General features: G+C 54.5%; 1 protein-coding gene across 1 annotated transcript in view; it reads left to right on the forward strand.

Moving 5' to 3' along the window:
* TMEM132D (transmembrane protein 132D) overlaps positions 1-21,741 on the forward strand; it is a 547,655-nt gene extending 525,914 nt beyond the window's left edge. Inside the window, exons 6-9 of the mRNA XM_045886451.2 lie at positions 12,668-12,873; positions 14,868-15,144; positions 17,548-17,739; positions 20,560-21,741. Of these exons, the coding sequence (XP_045742407.2) occupies positions 12,668-12,873; positions 14,868-15,144; positions 17,548-17,739; positions 20,560-21,741 (1,857 nt within the window). The remainder of the gene's footprint in view (positions 1-12,667; positions 12,874-14,867; positions 15,145-17,547; positions 17,740-20,559) is intronic.
* The last annotated feature ends 2,507 nt before the right edge of the window (positions 21,742-24,248 follow it).

Here is a 24,248-nt window from a genome sequence, read left to right on the forward strand (position 1 = left end):
AAACTGTTCCAAAAAATTGAAACGGAAGGAAAACTTCCAAACTCATTTTATGAGGCCAGCATTACCTTGATCCCCAAACCAGACAAAGACCCCATCAAAAAGGAGAATTACAGACCAATATCCCTGATGAACATGGATGCAAAAATTCTCACCAAAATACTAGCCAATAGGATCCAACAGTACATTAAAAGGATTATTCACCATGACCAAGTGGGATTTATCCCTGGGCTGCAAGGTTGGTTCAACATCCGCAAATCAATCAATGTGATACAGTACATTAACAAAGGAAAGAACAAGAATCATATGATCCTCTCGATAGATGCCGAAAAAGCTTTTGACAAAGTACAGCATCCTTTCTTGATCAAAACTCTTCAGAGTATAGGGATAGAGGGTACATACCTCAATATCATAAAAGCCATCTATGAAAAACCTACAGCAAATATTATTCTCAATGGGGAAAAACTGAGAGCTTTCCCCCTAAGGTCAGGAACGCGGCAGGGATGTCCACTATCACCACTGCTATTCAACATAGTATTGGAAGTCCTAGCCACAGCAATCAGACAACAAAAAGAAATCAAAGGCATCCAAATTGGCAAAGAAGAAGTCAAACTCTCACTCTTTGCAGATGATATGATACTTTATGTGGAAAACCCAAAAGACTCCACCCCAAAACTGCTAGAACTCATACAGGAATTCAGTAAAGTGGCAGGATATAAAATCAATGCACAGAAGTCAGTGGCATTCCTATACACCAACAACAAGACAGAAGAAAGAGAAATTAAGGAGTCGATCCCATTTACAATTGCACCCAAAACCATAAGATACCTAGGAATAAATCTAACCAAAGAGACAAAGGATCTGTACTCAGAAAACTATAAAATACTCATGAAAGAAATTGAGGAAGACACAAAGAAATGGAAAAACGTTCCATGCTCATGGATTGGAAGAACAAATATTGTGAAGATGTCAATGCTACCTAGAGCAATCTACACATTCAATGCAATCCCCATCAAAATACCACCCACTTTTTTCAAAGAAATGGAACAAATAATCCTAAAATTTGTATGGAACCAGAAAAGACCCCGCATAGCCAGAGGAATATTGAAAAAGAAAAGCAAAGCCGGTGGCATCACAATTCCGGACTTCAAGCTCTATTACAAAGCTGTCATCATCAAGACAGCATGGTACTGGCACAAAAACAGACACATCGATCAATGGAACAGAATAGAGAGCCCAGAAATGGACCCTCAACTCTATGGTCAACTAATCTTCGACAAAGCAGGAAAGAATGTCCAATGGAACAAAGACAGTCTCTTCAACAAATGGTGTTGGGAAAATTGGATAGACACATGCAGAAGAATGAAACTGGACCACTTCCTTACACCACACACAAAAATAGACTCCAAATGGTTGAAAGACCTCAATGTGAGACAGGAGTCCATCAAAATCCTAAAGGAGAACACAGGCAACAACCTCTTTGACCTCAGCCGAAGCAACTTCTTCCTAGAAACATCGCCAAAGGCAAGGGAAGCAAGGGCAAAAATGAACTATTGGGACTTCATCAAGATAAGAAGCTTTTGCAAAGCAAAGGAAACAGTTAACAAAACCAAAAGACAACCGACAGAATGGGAGAAGATATTTGCAAATGACATATCAGATAAAGGGCTAGTATCCAAAATCTATAAAGAACTCATCAAACTCAACACCCAAAGAACAAAGAATCCAATTAAGAAATGGGCAGAAGACATGAACAGACATTTTTCCAAAGAAGACATCCAAATGGCCAACAGACACATGAAAAAGTGCTCAATATCGCTCGGCATCAGGGAAATCCAAATCAAAACCTCAATGAGATATCACCTCACACCAGTCAGAATGGCTAAAATTAACAAGTCAGGAAACGACAGATGTTGGCGGGGATGCGGAGAAAGGGGAACCCTCCTCCACTGTTGGTGGGAATGCAAGCTGGTGCAGCCACTCTGGAAAACTGTATGGAGGTTCCTCAAAAAGTTGAAAATAGAGCTACCATATGATCCAGCAATTGCACTACTGGGTATTTACCCCAAAGATACAAAAGTAGGGATCCGAAGGGCTACGTGCACCCCGATGTTTATAGCAGCAATGTCCACAATAGCCAAACTGTGGAAAGAGCCAAGATGTCCATCGACAGATGAATGGATAAAGAAGATGTGGTATATATATTCAATGGAATATTATGCAGCCATCAAAAGGAATGAGATCTTGCCATTTGCAACGACGTGGATGGAACTGGAGGGTATTATGTTGAGTGAAATAAGTCAAACAGAGAAAGACATGTATCATATGATCTCACTGATATGAGGAATTCTTAATCGCAGGAAACAAACTGAGTGTTGTTGGAGTGGGGGGTGGGGTGGGAGGGATGGGGGGACTGGGTGATAGACACTGGGGAGTGTATGTGCTCTGGTAAGCGCTGTGAATTGTGCAAGACTGTTGAATCTCAGATCTGTACCTCTGAAACAAATAATGCAATATATGTTAAGAAAAAAAAAAAAAGAAGAAGAAGAAGAAGGTAGCGGGAGGGGAAGAATGAAGCGGGGGAAATCGGAGGGGTAGACGAACCATGAGAGACGATGGACTCTGAAAAACAAACAGGGTTCTAGAGGGGAGGGGGGTGGGAGGATGGGTTAGCCTGGTGGTGGGTATTTAGGAGGGCACATTCTGCATGGAGCACTGGGTGTTATGCACAAACAATGAATCATGGAACACTTCATCTAAAACTAATGTTGTAATGTAAGGGGATTAACATAAGAATAAAAAAATTAAAAAAAAAAAAAAAAAAAAATAAAAAAAAAAAAAAAAATAAAATATGTCATAACAAAACGTTAAAAGAGGAGGTCAAAAAATTTTAATCAAAATATTAAAACCGTAGGTGAGGTCTGACTCTGATGGTTGTTCTGCGGCTAGATGGAGGGTTGCCAAAGTTTGGGAAATGCTGCATTTGAGCGAGCGAGCAGAGGTGATGTCCAGACAGGACTCCCTGGATGCAGAGGGGCAGAAGAGTTCATGTGGCCCCTGCCGGCCTGGGTGGGGCCGTGACGTCCCCTCTTCCTGTGGGCCCACAGCTGCTGCCCCCCAGCAGGCCGTCCAGAGGTTTCAGATCTGAGCCATCTCCCCAAGCCCAATACTGCTGCCAAGCCCAGGTTGGGAAATGAGACAAGCAGCTTGGCTCAGGCCCGCCTGCCAGGACTAGGGGCTTTCCTTGGGGCAGGAGCATGGCCCTCTGAGAGCTGATGGCGTTTGCTGGGGAGACAACGCGGGGCATGGGTCCATCCTGCAGCGGTGTGGACTTGGGCTAGACTCAGGACTTAAGAGATAGCTGCCTCGCCCATGGGGAAACACAGAAGCGCCGGCAGGTGCTTGTGGATTTTGTGGGTGATGGGCAAAGGAGTTTCCATAATGTCAACTAAGTGTATTATTCTACTACATGCTGGGACCTGCTCCCCATGCCTCAAGGGACCACCATTTAGTCCTACATCTCCCTGAGGGGAGCGCTAGACTATCACTCACATTTTGTAGGTGGGGAGCATACAGGTAGGGAGCATACAGGTGAGGGAGCATATAAGTGGGGGAGCATACAGGTGGGGAGCATACAGGTGGGGAACATACAGGTGGGGGAGCATACTAGTGGGGAGCATACAGGGAGCATACAGGTAGGGAGCATACAGGTGAGGGAGCATAAAGGTGGGGAGCATACAGGGAGCCTACAGGTGGGGAACATACAAGTGGGGAGCATACAGGGAGCATACAGGTGAGGGAGCATAAAGGTGGGGAGCATACAGGGAGCCTACAGGTGGGGAGCATTCAGGTGGGGAACTACAGGTGAGGGAGCATACTAGTGGGGAGCATATAGGGAGCATACAGGTGGGGAGCATACAAGTGGGGGAGCATACAGGTGGGGAGCATACAAGTGGGGGAGCATACAGGTGGGGAACATACAGGTGGGGGAGCATACAGGTGGGGAGGATACAGATGAGGGAGCATACAGGTGAGGGAGCATACTAGTGGGGAGCATACAGGGAGCATACAGGTGGGGGAACATACAGGTGGGGAGCATACATGTGGGGAGCATACAGATGGGGGAGCATACAGGTGGGGGAGCATACAGGTGGGGGAGCATACAGGTGGGGGAACATACAGGTGGGGAGCATACAGGTGGGGGAGCATACAGGTGGGGGAGCATACAGGTGGGGGAGCATACAGGTGGGGGAACATACAGGTGGAGAGCATACAGGTGGGGGAGCATTCAGATGGGGGAGCATTCAGATGGGGAGCATACAGGTGGGGGAGCATGCAGGTGGGGAACATACAGGTGAGGGAGCATACTAGTGGGGAGCATATAAGTGGGGGAGCATACAAGTGGGGAGCATACAGGTGGGGGAACATACAGGTGGGGAGCATACATGTGGGGAGCATACAGGTGGGGGAACATACAGGTGGGGGAGCATACAGGTGGAGAGCATACAGGTGGGGGAGCATTCAGATGGGGAGCATACAGGTGGAGGAGCATGCAGGTGGGGAACATACAGATGAGGGAGCATACTAGTGGGGAGCATATAAGTGGGGGAGCATACAAGTGGGGAGCATACAGGTGGGGGAACATACAGGTGGGGAGGATACAGGTGGAGAGCATACAGGTGGGGAGCATACAGGTGAGGCAAGCAGATCACAGCATCAGGTCAGTAAAATGTGGAGCCAGGGTCGGAGCTCCTGCTCTGCACCTGTCTGTCCGGCTGCCATTTGTGGAATGTTCCTGGGATTTCCTTCCTGCAAGTGGGGAAAACGGCACAGGCATTTAAGGGAGCCCTGCTGTTCGGTGACTTGCAGAGGGGACCTCGGTGGAAGGAGGGAGGCGGGGCAGACGGGCAGATGGTCAAGCGTAAGCGTGGGCAGTCCCACTGCCAGTGAATCCTGACTGGGAAAGCCTGAGCTAGAAGTCCCAGAACAGCCCGTGCTTTGCAGCTGCCGGAATGATGGCGGAGGGGACGCCCAGCACACTCGGCCTGGGAGGGAAGGCTCATCGCCAGGAAAGGAACTGAGTAAGACGAGCCCATGATGCATTTGGCAACAGGGCTGGTGATGTGATGATTTAGTGTTGTTTTCCATGTGACAAAGTCAAGGGCTGTCTTCCAGAATCGCGGTGTGTGGTTGGACAGGTTGTGCACTGCGGGACTCTGGTGGAAGCGCGCCCTGCGCTCGGATGCCTCCCCCCCTCCTTCTCTCTGAGGAACAGCTGCAGCAGGGGTCTGGCTCAAGCCCTGGGAGTCCTCCCACAGCAGGACACCCTGCACAGACGCCGGCCCCGGCCACGTCCCGTGGCTGCCGGAGGTACCAGCTCAGAGGAGGGCGGGCACGCCTCTTGACTGTGGCTGGTGTATGCTGATCACACGCGCAGGGACAGCAGGTCGGGAAGGGGACTGATGAGGAGAGGAGAGCCATTAATAGGGAGGCTCACGCTCGCCGCATGGAAGAGCAATGTGGGGTGTCTCTGCAGCTCCCAGAAGCTGCTGCTTCCTCCTTTCCCTGCCGCAAAGCAGAAGGCCCGGCCAGCTGCCCCCGAGTCTGTGTGAAGACACTTCACCCTTGTTGGCTCGTCTGCCCGCGAGCAAACAGCAAACAGATGGTTCTCCTCCCACACGCACGTCGGCCTCTGTCCTCCCCTGGGGGCTGGGACCTGGGCAGCAGAGGCTGATGCATCGTGCCCACCGAGTGCCCCCCGAGGACCCAGCAGGGGCCAGTCTAAGGATAAAATGTCCAGTCGAGAGCCATGGATGGCCACAGGGACATGCCTGCTGGGGGGGGGGGGGGTCGGCCAAAGTGTGGGAGCGCTGCGATGTTCTTGTGCGCTCCGTGGGCAAAAGTCAGAGGTGCTGAGTGTCCTAGTGTGGTGTCCCCGACAGTCCCACGCTGTAAAAAAGTGTCCCGCATCCCTCACAACACTTAAATGTCCCTCTAGGGAACAGGTGCCCTTATGAGGACCATAGCTTAATACACAGAACACTGGATTTTTCAGGATTGCCAACGCAGGGTAAATGGAAGGAATACTTTGTTTGTTGGTGACTTTACCAGGAGCTGTCCCCCACCTGGGGAAGTCTCACCGGGCACCGCGCTGAGCCGCAGCGGCCGCCCCTCTGCGCCCGCGCCCTGGGAGCCTCTGCCTTTTGTGGGTGGGGAGGGGGGCTTCACTGCGTGTCCTGGTGAGTCGTGCCCAAGAAGCTGCCCTTTGAGATATGCATCATTCTGTTATAAATGCACGTTTCCTTTATATCCGGTTAGGGATATTAATTGTAATAAAATGTCTTGTAGGTGGGTTCCATTATCTGTGAATCCCATTTCGGGATTGTAAAGGGAGCGTCGCAGAATATCTGTCGAACGATGCGGGTACGATGGCTGACAGGTTGGAACGGCGGGCTTAGGAAATTTGGGGCCGTACTGGAGGCAACGTCAGGACTTGGTGCAAAGTGGTTCTCACCTCTGTTCATTCAGTGGCTCTTGTGGCATGCCCACTGGACACCAGGCACTGTTCCAGGCACCGAGGATGCTGTGGATCTGAGACCGGTCTTCCCTACCATGCCACTTAGTCGGGATGGGCTCCCCGAGGCCAAGGCTCGTGACAACCCCGCCGTGCTGGGTGCCTGTCGGGGATCACAAGTCCCTGCGTGGAAGCCCTGGGAGGGAGCCCGTCCTGGGCGCCCACTCTCACCGCCGCCGTGTGAAGCCCCACTGGGCTCTGCACAGCCCCTGCACGCAGACCATCTCCTCCTGTGGTGGGAAACAGGCTCTAGGGATCTGCTCGGGCCGTGGGGTCGGGGGGGAGCTTACACGGCAGACGTTGATTTTCCTACGATTCTGGGGCTGGAAGTGCAAGGTCAGGGGCTGGCTTTCTCCTGAGGCCGCTGTCCTTGGGGACAGCCGCCTCCTCCCTGTGCCCACACATGGTCTTCCCTCTGCGTGGGAGCACCCCTGGGCCTCTGCGTGTCCTGCTCCTGACGAAAGGCCACATCTTCACATCAGCACCTCTCTGGAGGCCCTGTCTGCAAATTCAGCCCCATCCTGAGGTCCTGGGAGCCACGGCTTCCACAGAGGGACGTGGGGGCACGCAGGTGAGCCCCTCTCAGGGCCATCCAATGCACAGTCAGCTCACTCCCTCTGCGCGCTGACCGCCACGGCTCTTCGTCCTCCATGTGCTCACTGGACACTTGCTTGTCCCTTGGCGGAAGCCTGTCTCCTTCGCGTTAACAGACGCCAATGAGGTCGGTTGCCTCCTGATAAATTAGCCTCGCCTGGCAAGCTAGGTAAAGTTGTGTTCTGATCCGTTAGCCCAGTGGAACACATCCCTCGTGGCTATGGGACACTGTGCCTCAGTTTCTCCTCTGGAACATGGGACAGTAGTACCTACCCAACAGACGTATGTGGAGGATTGCGTGGAATTAGGTATTAGATGCTCAGCATAGGTACCTTGTGTATAACAAACACTCAGTAAACATTAGACACTGTGTCCGTTGCTACCACTATTATTAACGATACGATTTTTGTGCAGGATAGAGACTAATCTCAAACACGTAATACCTAGCTTGAGAATTGGATGCAAATATCCCTGTAGGCTGTTTACTTTTGCCAAATCTGGGTGGAGGGGTAGAATTTTAGCATCCTTACGTCTAGCTCTCGGGGAGAAAAAAGGAAAGAGAAAACATCAGAAGAACATAAATTTTACCATGAACGTTGATGATATTTAAATAAGATTTGAATTCTTACCGCATGCAAACAGAAGAGAGGAGCGGCATTAAATTCACACAAGTGATGGGTTGTGCACAGTGGAGTCGGTGTTGTTGACGTATCCTCTCGGTGGCACAGTGTGGCTGGCTGGAAGCGGAGTCTGAAAGAGGGGCGAGTCCCCCCACAGGGTTCCCTCACACCTTCAGCACCATGCAGCGTGGTTCAGAAGGAACGGGCAGGTCTTGTCCACTCACCCGGACTGATCGGTGTGTCCATTCATCTGGCGACAGTCAGGGAGAGGGAGGGGAAGATGGGGGCCCGGGGATGGGACGAATCCCGCCTATCTGGCTGTTGTGGGGACCACAGGATGTGGGTCGACCCAGGTGGGCTCTGGGGGACCCGGCGGGTGTCTCCCCAACTCGGGGTGGGCCCAGCCTTGCAGTGAGGTTGCCTGGACCGAGCGTGGGCCGGTGCCTCATGCGGGAGGCTCAGTGAGGAACGCGCCAGAGCTCAGGCCTATAATTGGAGGACATAGCAGGGAGAGCTGCGCCCGGGTGGCGGGCTAGTCTCCGGTGGCCACTGTGACAAATGACCATGAGCTTGCTGCCCTAAAGCAACAGGAATGCTTTCCTTAACGGTTCTGGAGGCCAGAAGCCTGAGTGATTCCCCTCAGGGGCCCCAGGGAGGAGCTGTTCCTGCCCCTTGGAGGGGCTGCTGACAACCGGCCCTCCTGCCTGTGTGGCCACGTCCCTGCACATCGGCCTCACCTCCACATGGCCTCCTCCTCTTCTGCCTGCCAGGTCTCCCTCTGCATCTCCCTTACAAGACGCCAATTACATTTGCAACCTGCCTCCAAATCCAGGACAATCTCATCTCAAAATCTTTAACTGAATGTCATCTGCCATGTGAATTTCCCTCCCTCTCTCACACCACACCCCCCCCCCCCCGCCTTTCTGCTTCCTGCGGACAGGCTGGACTGCACTCGGAAGCAACAAGGGATGGGACGGGGAGAGCCAGCAGGGCATCAGCCCCCCGACTTGCAGCCCGAGCTGAGTCATAGGCAGAGAAAGATCTCTGACACCCCCAGGCTGAAGTCTCCTCCCCCTGTGAAAATGGCAACAAGCAGGGCCCAGTGGTGCTGGGTCCCAAAACCATGCGATTATGAGCATTGGGATGCCCAGGCAGGTGTCATGCCCCCCAACTCCCCAGCACAGAGGCTCAGGACACCCCCTTTCATTCACCGCCAGAGTCCTTCCTGTGTGGCATCTCCTTCTCTCCTCGGATCCCCTGCAACCTCCCCAAAGCTTCCTCCAAGGTGATGCTCGCAAGCCCGCAGGTCATTCCTCCCTGATTTTCATTCGCTTCCTTTGCACACCGTTTCCATCATTAGAAAGCCATTAGCTTGAGGCAGTGCTGGGGAAGGGGGTCCCCTAAGTTGGGCATTATGGAAAGATGCTTGCTTATAACCAAGACCTCTGGCCCCCGGGGCAGACCCCAGTTACATTCCTGGCTCATTTTGTGTTTCAGGAATTAGGATCTTCCCAACACCGCCCTCATTATTTCATCTGCCTTCACGTGTCTCATTCATTCTGCTGCAGCCCACGAAATCTGTGGATTTGGTGCATTCTTTCTCTACTAATGCAGGCATCAGGACGTGTCTGTGCATGTGACCGGGTGGGGATAGCTTGGCTGACGTGAAGGAACGTAACCCGGGGTTATCAGCGACTTCACACGAGACAGCTGAGCTTGCCACCCGGGCCGCCTGCCACCTGTCTCTGCGGCTTGGGGGGGGGGGGGGCGCTCTGAGCTCAGGGGCGCAGGCTGCTGGGCTCCCAGCACTGTCAGCACCACGGAGAGGGATGGGGAGCCCTGGAAGGTCCCTCTTGAGAAATGAAGTGTTCCCACGAGGAGGTGACACGTGGCTCCAGCTCACAACTTGTTGTCAAGATGGTCCCCTCCCTGTCCAACAACACATGAGCTAGGACAGTCCCACTGTGCACCCGAGCTAGGGCCAGATGCTGCTGGCAAGCCGTCGTGCTCCCTGCCACGTGCAGACTCGGGCCTTGCGCGGAAACCCAGAGAAGTGTAGGGGTGGAGATTCACAGACCCTGCAGTCAGATACAGTTTGTGCTTTTATTACTTGTCGTGAACACTTCATGCTCGCACACGCACACGCATGCACACAAACACATGCATACGTAGACCCACCCATGCACACAAACACATGCATACGTAGACCCACACATGCACACGCATGCACGCACATGTGCACAGCCATGCACCCGCGCACTCACGCATGCACACACGTGCACACATACACTGCACACGTGAATGTGCACACGCGTGCACCCACACACGCACACGGACATGCGTGCACACACGTGCATACCTCCACCTCCGCGCCCCGCCCTCAGCCCCAATGTTGCAGTTCCCGCCCCAGGTGCCAGGCTCTACCTGCTCCTCAGAGCACACTGCTTAGCTGTGAAGTCCTGCCTTCCCTCCCCCTTTTTCTTTTTGCTTTGAGGAATAAACACTGAGCTTCAAAGCAAAGCAAAATGTAACACAACATGAAGACTTAGCTCTGTATTCATAATCTAACCCAGTGCCTGCTCTGCTCTGTGTTCCACGGGGGGCCCGGGGTGGCAGGCACGCCTAAGACGCTCTCCCACCTTCTTCCGCTAGAACACCTCCTCCACCCAGAGGCCAGAAAGTTACATCCCTGAAACAGCCCATGGCCCTGAAAACTGCCACCAAGCCCCTCCTCCCCTCCCCCTCCCTCCCCCAGTCAGCTCATCTGTGACAATCAGCCTGATTTGCTGGAAGCCTTGAAAGAGAAAAAGCCTGAGATTGCAGGCCCACCGCAAGGAGCGTTGTGGCCCAGCAAGGAGCGCTGTGGCCGGGCCACAATGGCGACAAAGCCGCCCGAGCTGTTCCATTCGGCCTTTCCATCAGACTTAAGTACTTTTGCTATTGGCAGATATTTAGGATGACAACCTCCTCTGACTCATCAGTGGGCCTGGGTCCACGTTTCTTTCCAGAGTCATTCCTGATCATCCCCGGACGCCGAACCTCTCGGCGCCTCTTTGTGTGTTTTGTATCCCGGCTGCCTAACGGCGGAGATGAAAGGGGCCTTCGCTGGAAATGCTTTTTATGATGTGGGAACAACGTGATAATTCCTGCTTTGCTTTCTTCATGCCCCTCCAAGTGCTGGAGGGAGGTGTGCGTCCTTTACGGATCCAGCCCGCGAGACCATTCAGGCAGGGATGCTGCACCTGCAGGAGGAGACAGCCGGGGTGGCCTGGCCGGGGGTCTGGGCCTTGCGTTTCCAGCTGTGTGTCCCCGGGAAGCTTTACCGAACGTCTTGGGGCCTCAGGCTGACCGTCTGGGACAAACCCCCTGCCTTCTGTGTGCTTTTGTGTGCGGAGACCACATGAGCCGCGCTCAGCTGCTGGTCCGGGCACGTGATAAGCGCTCAGTCAACGCAGGTGCTCCCTCCACGCTCACTTCGGGCTTGTGTCCGTGTCCGAGGCCCGTCGCAGCACATCAGCACATGCCTGGGCTCCACACAGCACGTTCTGGAAGGCAGGTGTCGGGAAGCAGTTTGGGCAGCCCGAGGACCAGAGGTGCGCAGACTGCGCTCCCTCCCGAGGCTCCAGGGGGAGGCATGTCCTTGCTTTATCGAGCTTCTGGAGGTGCCTTCGTCCTGTTCTGCATTGCCAGAGCCCACAGCGTGGCATCCCACTTGGGTGGCCTTCCTCTGCTGCAGCCACCAATCTCCTTCCACTTCCCTCTTGTGGGGGCATTCAGATGACCCTGGGGGCCCACCCAGACAACCCCTGATAATCTGCTCAACTCAACATCCTTAACTGAACCCCATGTGCAAAGTCCCTTTTGCCAAAAAAGGTCACACTGACAGGTTCCAGAGATTTGGGGCCTGACATCTTTGGGGCCATGAATCAGCCTAGCACACATACCCAGGTCTGGTTCAGGAGAGAAGGAAGGCCCCCGGATTGCTGGAAAACAGACAAGAGGTCTTAGTTCTTCTCTCAGACGCCAGCAGAGAAGAGCAGTCTTGTACGGGGCAGGAGCTGAGAACGTGGACTGCAGAGCTGCACCCCCAGCGCCCGACCGTGGCTCTGCCCCTTCCTGGGGGAGAGCCTGGTCTCAGGCTGCCCGGTGGACGGCATGAGCTCACATGTGCCCGCGTCTCCCTATCTGGGGCGCAGAGCCTGGGACACGGACTTAACAGGGGAGGGGCTCCAGGAGGCAGAGTGAGGGAGAGGGGGCAAGACAGGAAGCAGGGAAGGAAGAGACACCAGCAGGGGGTAGCGCCCCTGCTGGGCAAGTGGGGAGAAATCCCATGGGACTCAGTAAGGAACCATGAAGAGTATGGGTCACATCCGCCCCCACAACTGAGGTGGGATGTTCTCTGCAGAAATCCACATGGGAGCAAAAGAACACAGGACGCACAGATGAGGGGAACTGAGCAGGGTAGTTTTCGTGAAACTAGCTGGTCTGCCTGCAGGAGGCCCTCAGGGTGGTGGCTGTGCACACAGTGTCCCTCCTCCAGGAAAACCAGAGGTCAGCAGGCCATGGGGCGGGTGGGCAGCACACAGCACCCATGGCTGAGGGCATGGCTCCCGACACCTAAGGGCCATCTGTCAGAGGTGCAGCAGGGGAGGTCAGTGGTGCCTGGGCGGGGGGGCGGTCTGCATGCAGACTGGAAGAAGGGGTCCTGGGAGAAGTGGTCAGATCCCCACAGCATCTGCTGCAGCCGAAAGCAGAGAGCAGCGTCCACTGCAGGGCTCATGCCTCAAAGAGCGAGGGCACTTCGCCTCACCGCCTCCACCTTCTCTGCTGTTTCCGCGGTGCTGGGGTACAGTAAGATCTCACTGCCTCCCCCCCTTCCCAGGTGTCTGACAGATGTGACTACGTCTTCGTCAATGGGAAGGAAATGAAAGGCAAGGTGGATGTGGTGGTGAACTTCACCTACCAGCACCTGAGCAGCTCCTTGGAGATGACCGTGTGGGTGCCCCGGCTCCCGCTGCAGATCGAGATCTCGGACACCGAGCTCAACCAGATCAAGGGCTGGCGGGTGCCCATTGTCTCCAATAAAAGGTGGGTGTGCTAGTCATGACTCCCTCTCAGAGACCCGAGTCAAATATGCTTCCACTAAAAACAGACACTTGCAGGGTAGCTGATTTCAGGCATGACTGGATCCAGGGATTCAAACGGCACCCTCAGGATGGACTCTGTCCCCACCTGGCGGGCTGGTTTGCCGTGTGTTGGCCTCGTCCTCCACCAGGCTTTTCTTCTGCAGTTCCAGACTCGCAAGAAGTGCATCCTCTCCTTCCCAGTGGTTCCAGCAGAGGTCTTGGAGTTAGGCTAGCCTCACTCAGGCTGTGTGCCCGTCCCCAGCGCAGTACTGTAGCGAGGACATAGAGCACACGGTCTGTCCGGTGAGCCTTCAGCACAAACCCCTGCCTGGAATCAGAGCACCTGGAAGAGGTCAACCCCGCCTGAACCGATAGTTGATACCAGAAGGGGCCAGTTGATTCTGGGAAGGCACAAACGACAGAAGCCCCCCAGAGAGACCTGGGAGCAGACTCTGGCTGACCTGGGCAGCCTCTCGGTGCTCCCAGCCCAGAAGCTCTGAGACTGCTGAGTCTCGGGGAGATGAAGTCAGAAGCCTGACCCCCTGTGCCTGGTCCTTTACCCTGAGGCGTCTGTTAGAGGGACAGGTATCCTTTATCCACACGGCTCACCAGGTTCCAGGAGAGTAGCAAGAGATCAGGCTCTTTGTTCAGAGACTCTGTCGTCTCAGAGAAACCCGTGACCAGGGACCGGCACGCCAGCCACCTGCAGAAAGGTGAGAGTGAGCATACGCGGAATTAGAGAAGGGAGCACTCCAGGTGTCTGTGCTCAGCAGGGAGGACAGGTGGTGTCCTCTGAGGGATGCCCTTTCTGTTTCTGCCCTTCGATCTCCACCCGTTAGTCCCTGTGCCCTGGGGGAGGGGACAGCTTCGAGAATGCAGGCTGGAAGACTGTTTCAGCAGTGACCCTCTCCCTGGCCGCGGGGTCCGTGCTGCTGAGCTGGCGGGGTGGGGTTAGGAGAGGTTGTTGATGCTGCGAGGCGGGCAGCCGCCGGGAGGACGTGCGGGGGACTGGCTGAGTGTGATCGTGGCACATCTCAGTGTCACGCTGTCCAGCTCAGATCCAGCCACAGACCCGGGCTGATGCTCAGATGGAGACCACGCTGCGCCAGGAAGAGGTGGCTGGGCGGAGCCATCAGACCTGAGCAGGGCAGCCAACATCTGTCCCCGAGCCAAACCATCCCGGTCCTTTCTGTGCTTACTGTCACGTTACCTTGAGGGCGATACGCACCCCTTGTGTGCCGGTTTATGGGGCTATTGCGGTCACCCACAGCCCTATCAGGTTAGTTACCCATGCTGCACAGTTTGATGACGAGTCCCCAGACCTCAGGGCTTGAAGCAGAGGCGTATGATCTCACAGTGTCTCCGGATCAGGAATGCAGGCTTGGCTTAGCAGGGTCTCTCACAGACGGCAGTCGGGGTATTGGCCGGAGCTCAGGGTGCGGAGGGCCCTGCCTCCCAGCCCACGTGGTGGTCGGCAGCCGCGGTTCCTCCCGGGCTGTGGAACGGCGGCTCCCGGCTCCTCGCTGGCCCTTGCTCTGGCATGTGGCTAGCCCCACAGGGCTGCCCACAACGTGCAGCTTCCTTCCTCAGAGCAAGCAAGAGAAGAACCAAGGAAAGACTACCAAGCAAGACAGATGGCACAGTCTGTTTTAAAGCCGAATGCTGGAAGTGACATCCCCTAACTTTGGCTATAATCTTCCACTGTAAGGAGGTTACTAGGAGCAGCTCGCACTCAAAGGGAGGGGATTCTGCACAGTGCGTTCCAGGAGGTGGGGCTCACCGGGGACACCTCGGATCTCTGCTGACCACACCAGCCCCTTCTGATGGTCAGGCATTCGGGGTATCACCTGTGTTCCGTCTGAGCCCCACCAGGCTGGGCTCACTGCCCGCTCCCCTTTGCAGCCCCTGCCGTTGGCCCAAGTCAGTACCCGCTAACCTGACCTGACCGTTTGACAGGCCGGCTCGGGACAGCGAGGAAGAGGAGGACGACGACAGGAGGGCGGGTCGCGGCTGCACGCTCCAGTACCAGCACGCCATGGTGCGGGTCTTGACGCAGTTTGTGGCCGAGGCGGCGGACCGGGGCGGACACCTGGCCCACTTGCTGGGCTCAGACTGGCAGGTGGACATCACGGAGCTGGTGAATGACTTCATGCAGGTGGAGGAGCCCCGCATCGCCAAGCTACAGCAGGGACAAGTCCTGATCGGCCAGGAGCTTGGGATGACCACCCTTCAGGTGAGCAACCCCCAGCGCAAGTACCCTCCGTATCCCTGCCTCTTCTCTGCCCAGATGAGAATTGTTTGTCATTACTTAGGACGTCTATTTCTAGAGTGAACCAAATTGTCACCTGAATAATATAACTGGTGTAAGGAGGTGACAAGAGTCTTGAAGTTCCTCACTTACTGCTTGCCTTTGACAAACACGGGGTGGCTCCTCTGGGTGGGTCATGTTTGAAACCCCAGTATACTGTCCCTACACCATGCTGGGTGTTACCATCGTGGGGAGAAGGCTGTGGGCGTGAGCTGGCCTCACGGGAGCCGTGGCCATGGGCATGGCCAGCCCTTCTCGCTGAGCCCTCCGCCCCACTGACCATCAGCCCGTGTCACAGCATTCCATCCTGCCGTGATGCCACGCTGCCTCAAGCCCCACCCCAGGCCCAGTGAAAACTAGGGCGTCTCAGAAACGAGCCGAGGAGAGGAACGAAGTTATTATGCCCCTCACGGTCTCGGGGGCACCTGCAGCCAGGAACGGATGGGGCAGGACCAGGATGCAACATGGGGTTTTGGAACGAACACTCCCCCAAAATGCTGTCCTGGGAGGTCCCCTGGGTTTAGTGGTCTACCTCCCGTCTGAGAACAATATGATGGTTCAGCAGCTGCCCCCAGTCGGGCTACTAGCCTGTCAGTGGGGTTTCTGACACAGCTGTGCGTGAGGAACCTCGTCAGTGAAAGTATTGATTATGCAAGATTTAAAGCGTATCTGCTCTGGAAAATTGGCTGGTATTTAAAAGAGATCATTTTACTCAAGGAGGCAAATAGACGGGTTTGAAGTGACCCAGGGGTCACTTGCTCCAATGATCTCAAAGACTGGACAAGGTGACAGTGAGCAAAGCTGCCTGGGCGTGAGCTGAAAGACAGCCGCTCACTTGGGCCCCGAGTGCTGGGAACACGATAGGGGCCGGTGAGGAGTGCGGCGAGGGCGGGGCTGCCAAAGGAAATGCAGATCTAGCACGGCCAGATGTTGCAGCCTTTCCAGAAAAGTGAGAGATCTTTTTGTATGAAATCCTATGATTTTTTTTTAGGGGTGGCCATTAATTCCATTTTAAAGTCTCATTTACGTCAAACAGAACCTATCTGCCCCCTAGACAGGAGCTCGAAACCTCCGTGATTGACTTTTAGTTGAAAGACCTAAACCAAAGAGCTAAGTTCCTACCACCTGTCCACAGGCTAAGCTGACACCTGGGGACTGGAACCAGGAGCGGTGGCCTTCACCACTGCCCCATGTGGTGGTGCAAGGACCGGGACAGCAACACAAGTCGGGGCTCCGGGCCGGGGACGGGGGCCGGCTTCCCATGCATTCAACACAGACACTGTCCTGGTGGGGCAGAGAGTCCTGACACCCTTTTCTTTATTCCCACTGAGTCCTCCTGAGCTATAAATTCGCTTGTCCACTTCCTCTGGGGGACTCGTAACTCACACTCATGGCCGTTCAAATTGTCCAAACCAGACTTAGAGACCGAAGGTGGTATTTGGATAGAATTATGGAGCTCGGTACACAAATTTCAGGGGTCCTGGGAAAACTGCCATCTCAACATATGTCTTCATAAATATCAGCACCACCTCGCAGAAAGAAGCGTGTCAGGAATGTGGGTTAAGGGAAGCTGGAAGCCGTGTCATCCAGGGTTGAGGCTGAGGGTTCACGGGGACCAAAGTTAACTCTTCAAACTTGAGTGAGGGGTGAGCGGGACAAGGGGTTCCACAAAAGCAGGACCTCCTCTGCAGGGTCTAAATGGGGCATAAGCTTCATTTCCCCGGGACCGCGGTGTCCGCAGGAGAAATGAGACTCTGGGGTGTCAGCTCTGGTGGTGGAGACTCACAGCTCTGTTTACTGGGGATGCGAGCTGATCTCCCAAACGCTCCGTGTTGCCCGAGGTATGGAGTGTGAGCTGTCATGACACACGGGATGACTCAGGTGACACGTGGGCCAACAGTCTCCTCTCAGTCACACACGTGTGTAAGAAAGAAGCACATAAATGCGTAACTAGCACATCAGAATCAGTTTTTCCTTGCTGCTGTGAAGTTTCTTAAACCGATTATTTGATGCACATGCACGTGTACTAGAAAATGATTGTGCAGCGCAAGCCCCGTGAAGCTGGCACCCAGTGAATGGCAAAGCCGGTTCCTCCTCGGGAGGACTGCGGGGGCGCCTGGTGGGTCCCGGGGTCTCTCTGTGTAGTGGGGGGGCGTCAGATCCCCCCCATCATGCGAGATACGCCTTTTGGAAGAAGACATCCGTGGGAAAGACCCGTTTCTGTTCACTCTGGCTCGGTCGTCTGTCTCTACGAGCATCATTTATGCCATGGGAGGAAATTCTGGGGCCACAGCAAGCTTTTCCTTCCATGTTGGTTCTGCCTTTCAGATCCTGTCGCCTCTGTCAGATGCCATCTTGGCAGAAAAGACCATCACCGTGCTGGATGAGAAGGTGACCATCACAGACCTCGGGGTCCAGCTGGTGACAGGGCTGTCACTCTCCCTGCAGCTCAGCCCAGGGAGCAACAGAGCTATCTTTGCCACCGCAGCGGCTCAGGAGCTTCTGCAAAGGCCCAGACAGGTATGGAGGCGGGGCTAGGGTCACGCACCAGGTGGGTCATGCACCAGGTGGGACACACACCAGGTGAGGTCACACATCGGGTGAGGTCACGCACCAGGGTCACACATCAGGTGGGACACACATCAAGTGAGGTCATGCACCAGGTGGGTCATACCTGGGCTGTCTCACACTCTTCCGCTGCCCCCATGGCCGCGGGTGGGGCGGAGGGGCCTCTGGGGAGGTGCCCCCAGCCTGCTGCGGAGTCCCTGCAGGGAAAATGGGGTAGCAGGTCTGGGGTGATGGGAGATTGGAGGCGTCGCTCCCGCCAGGCTTGGCAGTTGAGCTCAGGGCAGAAGTGAGGACCCCATGGCGATGTCAGTCAGCATCTCCTTTCCCTGAACTAGACACCAGCAGGTGCTGACCCTGTGCTGTGTGTGTGTGTGTGTTGATGGGATGGTTTCCGATGGGCGCTGGAAAAAGGACATTCGCAAATGTTCTATGTGCTCCTCCCTCATCAGAGGAGAGTACGTTTTATTTTTTAAGAGGGAACATGGCGGCTTCGGTGAACCTTGCTGAGCAACGAGACAGCGGTCTCTGGCTGTTGATTCTCTCTGTGCCTCGTGAAGCGGGACCGTCCTCCTGCAGGGCTGCTCGAGGGCCTCCAGCCCAGGTGGGGGGTTTCCTGGCGGCTCCCCTTCTGGGTGGGAACCCTTCCTGGCAGGTGTCCCCTGGGCAGCCCCACCCCTGGCACCACTGAGACTGTGACCGTGCTCTGAGCCGAGCCAGACTTGTCCCAGGACACACAGGACCCTCCCATTTTCCCAGCCTGCACCTGTCCCTCGAGCTCCTCATCCTATGTTGGCTAATCCCTCTGCCCCTTTGCTATGGTCTTTGTGTGCAGGGGCTTGGATTATAAAACACTTGAACATGGATGATTCCAGTAACAGATAGGAATTCTTGCGAAAGACAAACCTCCTTTTCCTCAGGGCGGGATAAGCCAGGATGCAAGGCACGGATAACAAAGGAGAAATAAGCCGGGTCTGCTTTCTGTCTTCATGGGGTGATAAAATCAGGGGACCTCTAGTCAGGACTTAAGGAAGCAATAAGACACAGTTCGACAGGGCCAGAGAGCTAATCCAGTTGTGACATGCAGAGCTGAGCATGCTCCCCTGTGGTCGGCTCCATACTTGGTTTGGATGGCCCTTAGTCCCTGCGTGCACTTGGCTCTGACATTTCAGTCTCAAGAAATCCGATGGCATTTGAGTTTCCTGCTCCGATTTCCTGGCAGATTGGAAGAACCTGGTCAGTTGATGTCACGTCCAGGGGCTCTTGCGCTGTGTCTTGGCAGCGTTCTGCAATTAGTAGCTGCCTAACAATAGCCGTGTCTCGTGGCAGACCTGAAGGAAGTCTCCAGCACCAGACAGCACCGGGGTAAAACTGGCTTCGCTCATGCTCAGGGGCTCTTCGGTTGCCAGAAAGAGAAATCCACTCAGGCAAGCTTAAAGCATGAGGGATCTATTACCAGGACCGGGGCTCCCCCAGACCCCAGCTGTAGGAACTCGGAAGAGGCAGGATATCGGCAGTCTCCCCACGCCCACACCACACTCCCTCCCCTGCGCCGTTCCTTCTGCTGTATTTCTTTTTCTTTCCCTGTAATAAATGCTGGGCCCAGATATTTGCTTATCTCTGATCCATTGTGGTGGCTCGGAGGTGGGCTCCACACCCTAGTTTTATGTGAGTCCCCACTCATCTTCCCGCAGCTCAGGCTTCAATCCCATCTGTCTTATTTCAAATTTAAGAGAGAGAGAGAGAGATACTCACTGGCTCAGGCTGCGGAGATGAACGGCTCTGAAGGCCACCTCCTGCCCCCTTGTCCCCGGTCCAATCCGCTGTGGCGCCGTGGCCGGGTGTGTGGAGTCATGTGCCTCTCCAGGCCATTCATCCTTCTGGGCTTGGGGTGGAGCAGGTTCTCCGAGATGTGGGGAAGGGAGGGCCATTTCATGGTCAAGCACAATGACCTCTTCCCCGAAATTAAAGGCTCGCATTCAGTCAGAGAGTTATCTCCTCTATTACGGTCTGCCTGGCCCAACTAGTCCCAAGGAGGGTTGATCTAAAGCAACAAAGTAAAAAGGCAAGAGATTGAGATGTGTGCAGACCTTGGCCCTGGCCATTCCTTGGTCTCCCCAGCTCCCCCGACTGGTTGAGGGGATAGAGGGTGGCAGACACAGTCCACGTAGAGTGCCTCTCTCCCTGGCTGTTTGAACTCCCTGTCTCCAAGTCAACATTGTGTCTGGAAACTCATACAAACCTACTCCCATAGTCCCAGACGCAGCAGGACCAACACCACCAAAGCCGGCGATAACTCTGGGTGTCCCTGTCCAGATAAGGGGGGGTTTTCATCCCTTATGTGAGTAGTGAGGGGAGACTCGGGATTAAAACAGCTTAAAAATAATGTCATAAATATTTTCCCTTGAAATGTGTGACATTCGTACATGATCCCACTAACCAGGAATACCCTTTGACATGCAATTTATGCACCCCTAAAAACCCCATCTTTCTTTCTACACCTCGGGGAGAAAAGCAGATCTTCTTATGGGGCGTTTAACATGGGCTTCCCTTCATTCTCATATCAAGGCCTTGCTTGTGTTTTTGCTTTCCCACCTCCATAAGCATTGGTTTTCTTCCATGACCCTCGTGCGTCTGGCCTCTTGTTTCTGCACTGCTTAAAAGGCGTTCTTTTGTTCTTGTTGTATTATTTTTGCCACCGAATGTCTACTGTACAAAGACTTGGTGTTCCGTGAGCTCTGGGGCCCATGCTTATTGACTTATTTTACTCAACAGGAAGCGGCCATCAGTTGCTGGGTCCAGTTCAGCGATGGCTCCATCACCCCCTTGGATATCTACGATGGGAAAGACTTCTCCTTGATGACCACCTCCCTGGACGAAAAGGTGGTCTCCATCCACCAAGACCCCAAATTCAAGTGGCCTATCATCGCTGCTGAAACCGAAGGGCAGGGTGCTCTGGTAAAGGTCGAAATGGTCATCAGCGAATCGTGCCAGAAATCCAAGCGGAAGAGTGTGCTGGCTGTGGGGACAGCCAACATCAAAGTTAAGTTTGGCCAAAATGATGCGAACCCCAACACCAGTGACAGCAGACACACTGGGGCAGGAGTTCACCTAGAAAATAACGTCAGTGACAGAAGACCCAAAAAACCCTTGCAGGAATGGGGGACCCAGGGGAGTCAGTACTATAGCAGTTCTTCCGTGGGCCTCATGGAAGGAAGAGGGTCCACGACAGAGAGGTCAACCTTCCAGAGAAAGAAGAGCCAAGGAAGCCTTCTAGATGATGACAGCCACCTGCAGACCATCCCCATCGACCTCACCAGCTTCCCACCCCGGGGGGACCTGCCCAGAAGCAACGTGGAAACGGACGAGAATGGCCTCACGCAGGCATCCAAAGGGCTGAGTGACTTGGAGATCGGGATGTACGCGCTGTTGGGGGTCTTCTGCCTGGCCATTTTGGTCTTCCTAATAAACTGTGTGGCCTTTGCGCTGAAATACAGGCACAAGCAGGTTCCCCTGGAGGAGCAAGAAGGTCTGAGTCACTCGCACGACTGGGTCGGGTTGAGCCACCGCTCCGAGCTGTTGGAGAACCACATGAACTTTGCATCCTGCCAGGACGAGCAGATCACTGCCATTGACAGGAGCATGGATTTCGAAGAGAGTAAGTATCTGCTCAGCACAAACTCCCAGAAGAGCATCAATGGACAGCTGTTCAAATGTTCGGGCCCCACCGTTGTGGACGGGAAGGATCAGAGAATCGAGCCCCCGACATCCCCTACCTCAAAAAGGAAAAGAGTGAAATTTACCACCTTCACCACCATCCCCTCGGATGAAGGATGCCCCACCGTGAACTCCATATCGACCAGCGGTGAGGACATGAGCTGGGTCTGCCAGGATCTGGACCCGGGGGAAAGCAGACAGCCACACGGCTACATGGAAAGGTTACGTGAGGATGTGTAAGCCAGACACTCGCGGACACGGGTTCTCACTCACCTCTCAGCCTTTAACTTGGGGACGTGTGGCAAGGGCGCCCCCGGGAAAGGAGTGAAGTGACAGGACAAGATAAGATGGCCCCTATCAGCAGAGCCCCAGCAGACGGCGCCGGCTCCGGCTCGGCTGGGGTGGCCCCACGTCGGGATCGAGGCACACGTTCCGGAACGCAGGGTCTTGGCCAGTGTTAAGAGGTGGATTGTGCATGGCAAGGTTTGTAAAACTTGGAAGAAAAACGAGTTCTGAATCACTGAGCTTCTGATGGGTCCCAGGAAAGAACAGCCCCGCGTTCTGTCCATCACTCTCTTTCTCTCTTGAATCAAAGCCCTTTGGGTGTGGTGAAATCCACGTGGGTCCAGAACTCACTACTGCAGACTCTGGAAGAACCCTGAGACTCGGGTGGAGTGCAAGTGGACCGACGGGAGGCAGTGAGTCATTTGAGCTGGGGCGCGACCAGGGGCCACGTCCTGAGCGTGGGCAGCATGTGGCGGGGGCGTCATCATGGGGTGCCATCACCCAAAGACCGGCGCGGCCTGGTGACTGACCAGGCGTTGCTGACGGGGACTGAAGGGGCACACGTGGGCAAATAGGCCACGGATATCTTTGTAACCAGATGCCAAGAACAAAGGCGCAAGCCCTCTGGGGGATTCGGAGCGTTCCTTTATTGGTAAACTAGGGATACAGGGCACAGAATGTCGATCAGGTTCAAGGAACCAGGCTTTTTCGGGCAAGTTCACTGTGTTCAGAGGTGCACTCCTCTGCCCCACCAGCTGTCTAAGAGCCTGGGCACAGGGGCCTTTCCAGCATTCCCCCGTGGCAGGTGCGTCCGCTCCAGGTGACACTCTGCAGTGGCCCCACCAGGCGAACGTCACTCGTGTCCTTTCCTTGAAGAGGCGGGTCTTCGAGGATTCACGGTTCTCACGGTGAATTCAACACCAAGGGACACTCATCACCCTGCACCTCTGGGAAGATGGGGGAGCCATTTTGTGATGGCCCCGTGGACGGCCACAGCTGCAGTGATGGATGTGGACCAAGGTGGAGTGCACGGGCGGGGGAAGCCAGGGCCCGCTGTGCCGCAGGGGGGCCGGGCAGGAAGCCTGTTCACACCCCCCATGTGGGCTTGGACTGATGGAGGGATGGAGGTGCCCGAGCTTGAGGGAGAGAGGGAGACCCCAGTCTGTCCTGAGAGCTTTAACCTTGTTGCTTGAAATCAGAATGACTCTGAATGTCTCCCAAATCCCCGGATGGATGGGAAGCCGCTAAGAAGGCAGGTGGGGGGAGAGATGAGTGGATTCTTGCCCCAGCTCGAGCTCCCGCCAAGGTGGGGAAGGGTGGCGGGATCCCTGGTAAGGAGGGCCGCGTAGAAGCAGGGCGCGTGGTGGGGGGGCGGGTTCTCTCCTCTGTCATTTTCTGTCTCTCCGCTCCGCGATGCTCTTCTCCATTTCCTCTCTTTCTCTGTGTGTCTCTCCGTCTCTGTGTCTCCCTGACCCTATTTCTCTTCTTGCTCTGTGTCTCTCCCTCCCTCCCTCTCTTCTCCTCCTTCCCTCCTCGTCCTCTCCCCTCACCCCCTCCTTAATGCATATAATTGAATTCTCCTTAGATCATGGGTATCCCTTCCTCCAGCTTACCCTTCCCCCAACTGAGGTGCTCCCCATTTGCTCCAAGCCTGGGATTCCAGCAGCCGTAAGCCACCTGCTCCCATCCCCAAGTCGACTCACTGTGTCTGGTGGGGCGATTAAACTGTCACCCCTTCTCAATGACAGTCCTTTGCTTTCAGTAGCCCTGCTGATATTTCTTTCCATCTGTACCCGCGTGATGTCCTCTTTAATGCGGCAGCCGCCGCCCACTCGCAGATCCATCTCCCTGCAGAATGTATTGTAGATCGTAAGAATGTAATATATGTTTATACACTTACCCACTGTAAATATAAAGTTTGCATTCAGCGGCTTTATGGCTGTCCTTTGTCTTTCTACACACTGACCCCTCCGAGGGGCTGGCATCAAGTGCAGATGGCTCTCCAAATGCTGTGGCTTTTGGTAAATGAAAATGCAGATTTAAGGACCCCAGCATAATCCAATTACACTCTTACGCCGTGTAATGTCGCTCTCCGCATCGAGGCAATGTTGACACATGATGACAAAGTGCATTGTGTACTAAGTATCTCTCCTTCAGGACCTGAAAGGATTTTCAAATAAATCACATGTGCGATTCTCTGCTAAAAGCCTGCTGACTGATGGTGGTAAGTGAGAACCATGGCAGGCGAGCGTATATCCCAGCTCCCTGTGGGCTGCAGTGGGGAAAATTGCTCTGTCTTCTCCTTGGATCTCACGCGTACATTCGGATGTCAGCTTCCTGAGATATGCCCGCGGTGGCTTTGGGCTGAATGAAAAAGGTTGACTTTTTAGGTTCCTCTAATAGTCAAATGCAGCCCGGAGACCCTTCCGCAAAAAAAAAAAAAAAAAAAAAAAGTACATGAA

Source organism: Mirounga angustirostris, unplaced genomic scaffold (genome assembly GCF_029215605.1).
Source record: "Mirounga angustirostris isolate CCGP_5_RB_7025 unplaced genomic scaffold, mMirAng1.0.hap1 SCAF_14, whole genome shotgun sequence".
Lineage (NCBI taxonomy): Eukaryota > Metazoa > Chordata > Mammalia > Carnivora > Phocidae > Mirounga > Mirounga angustirostris.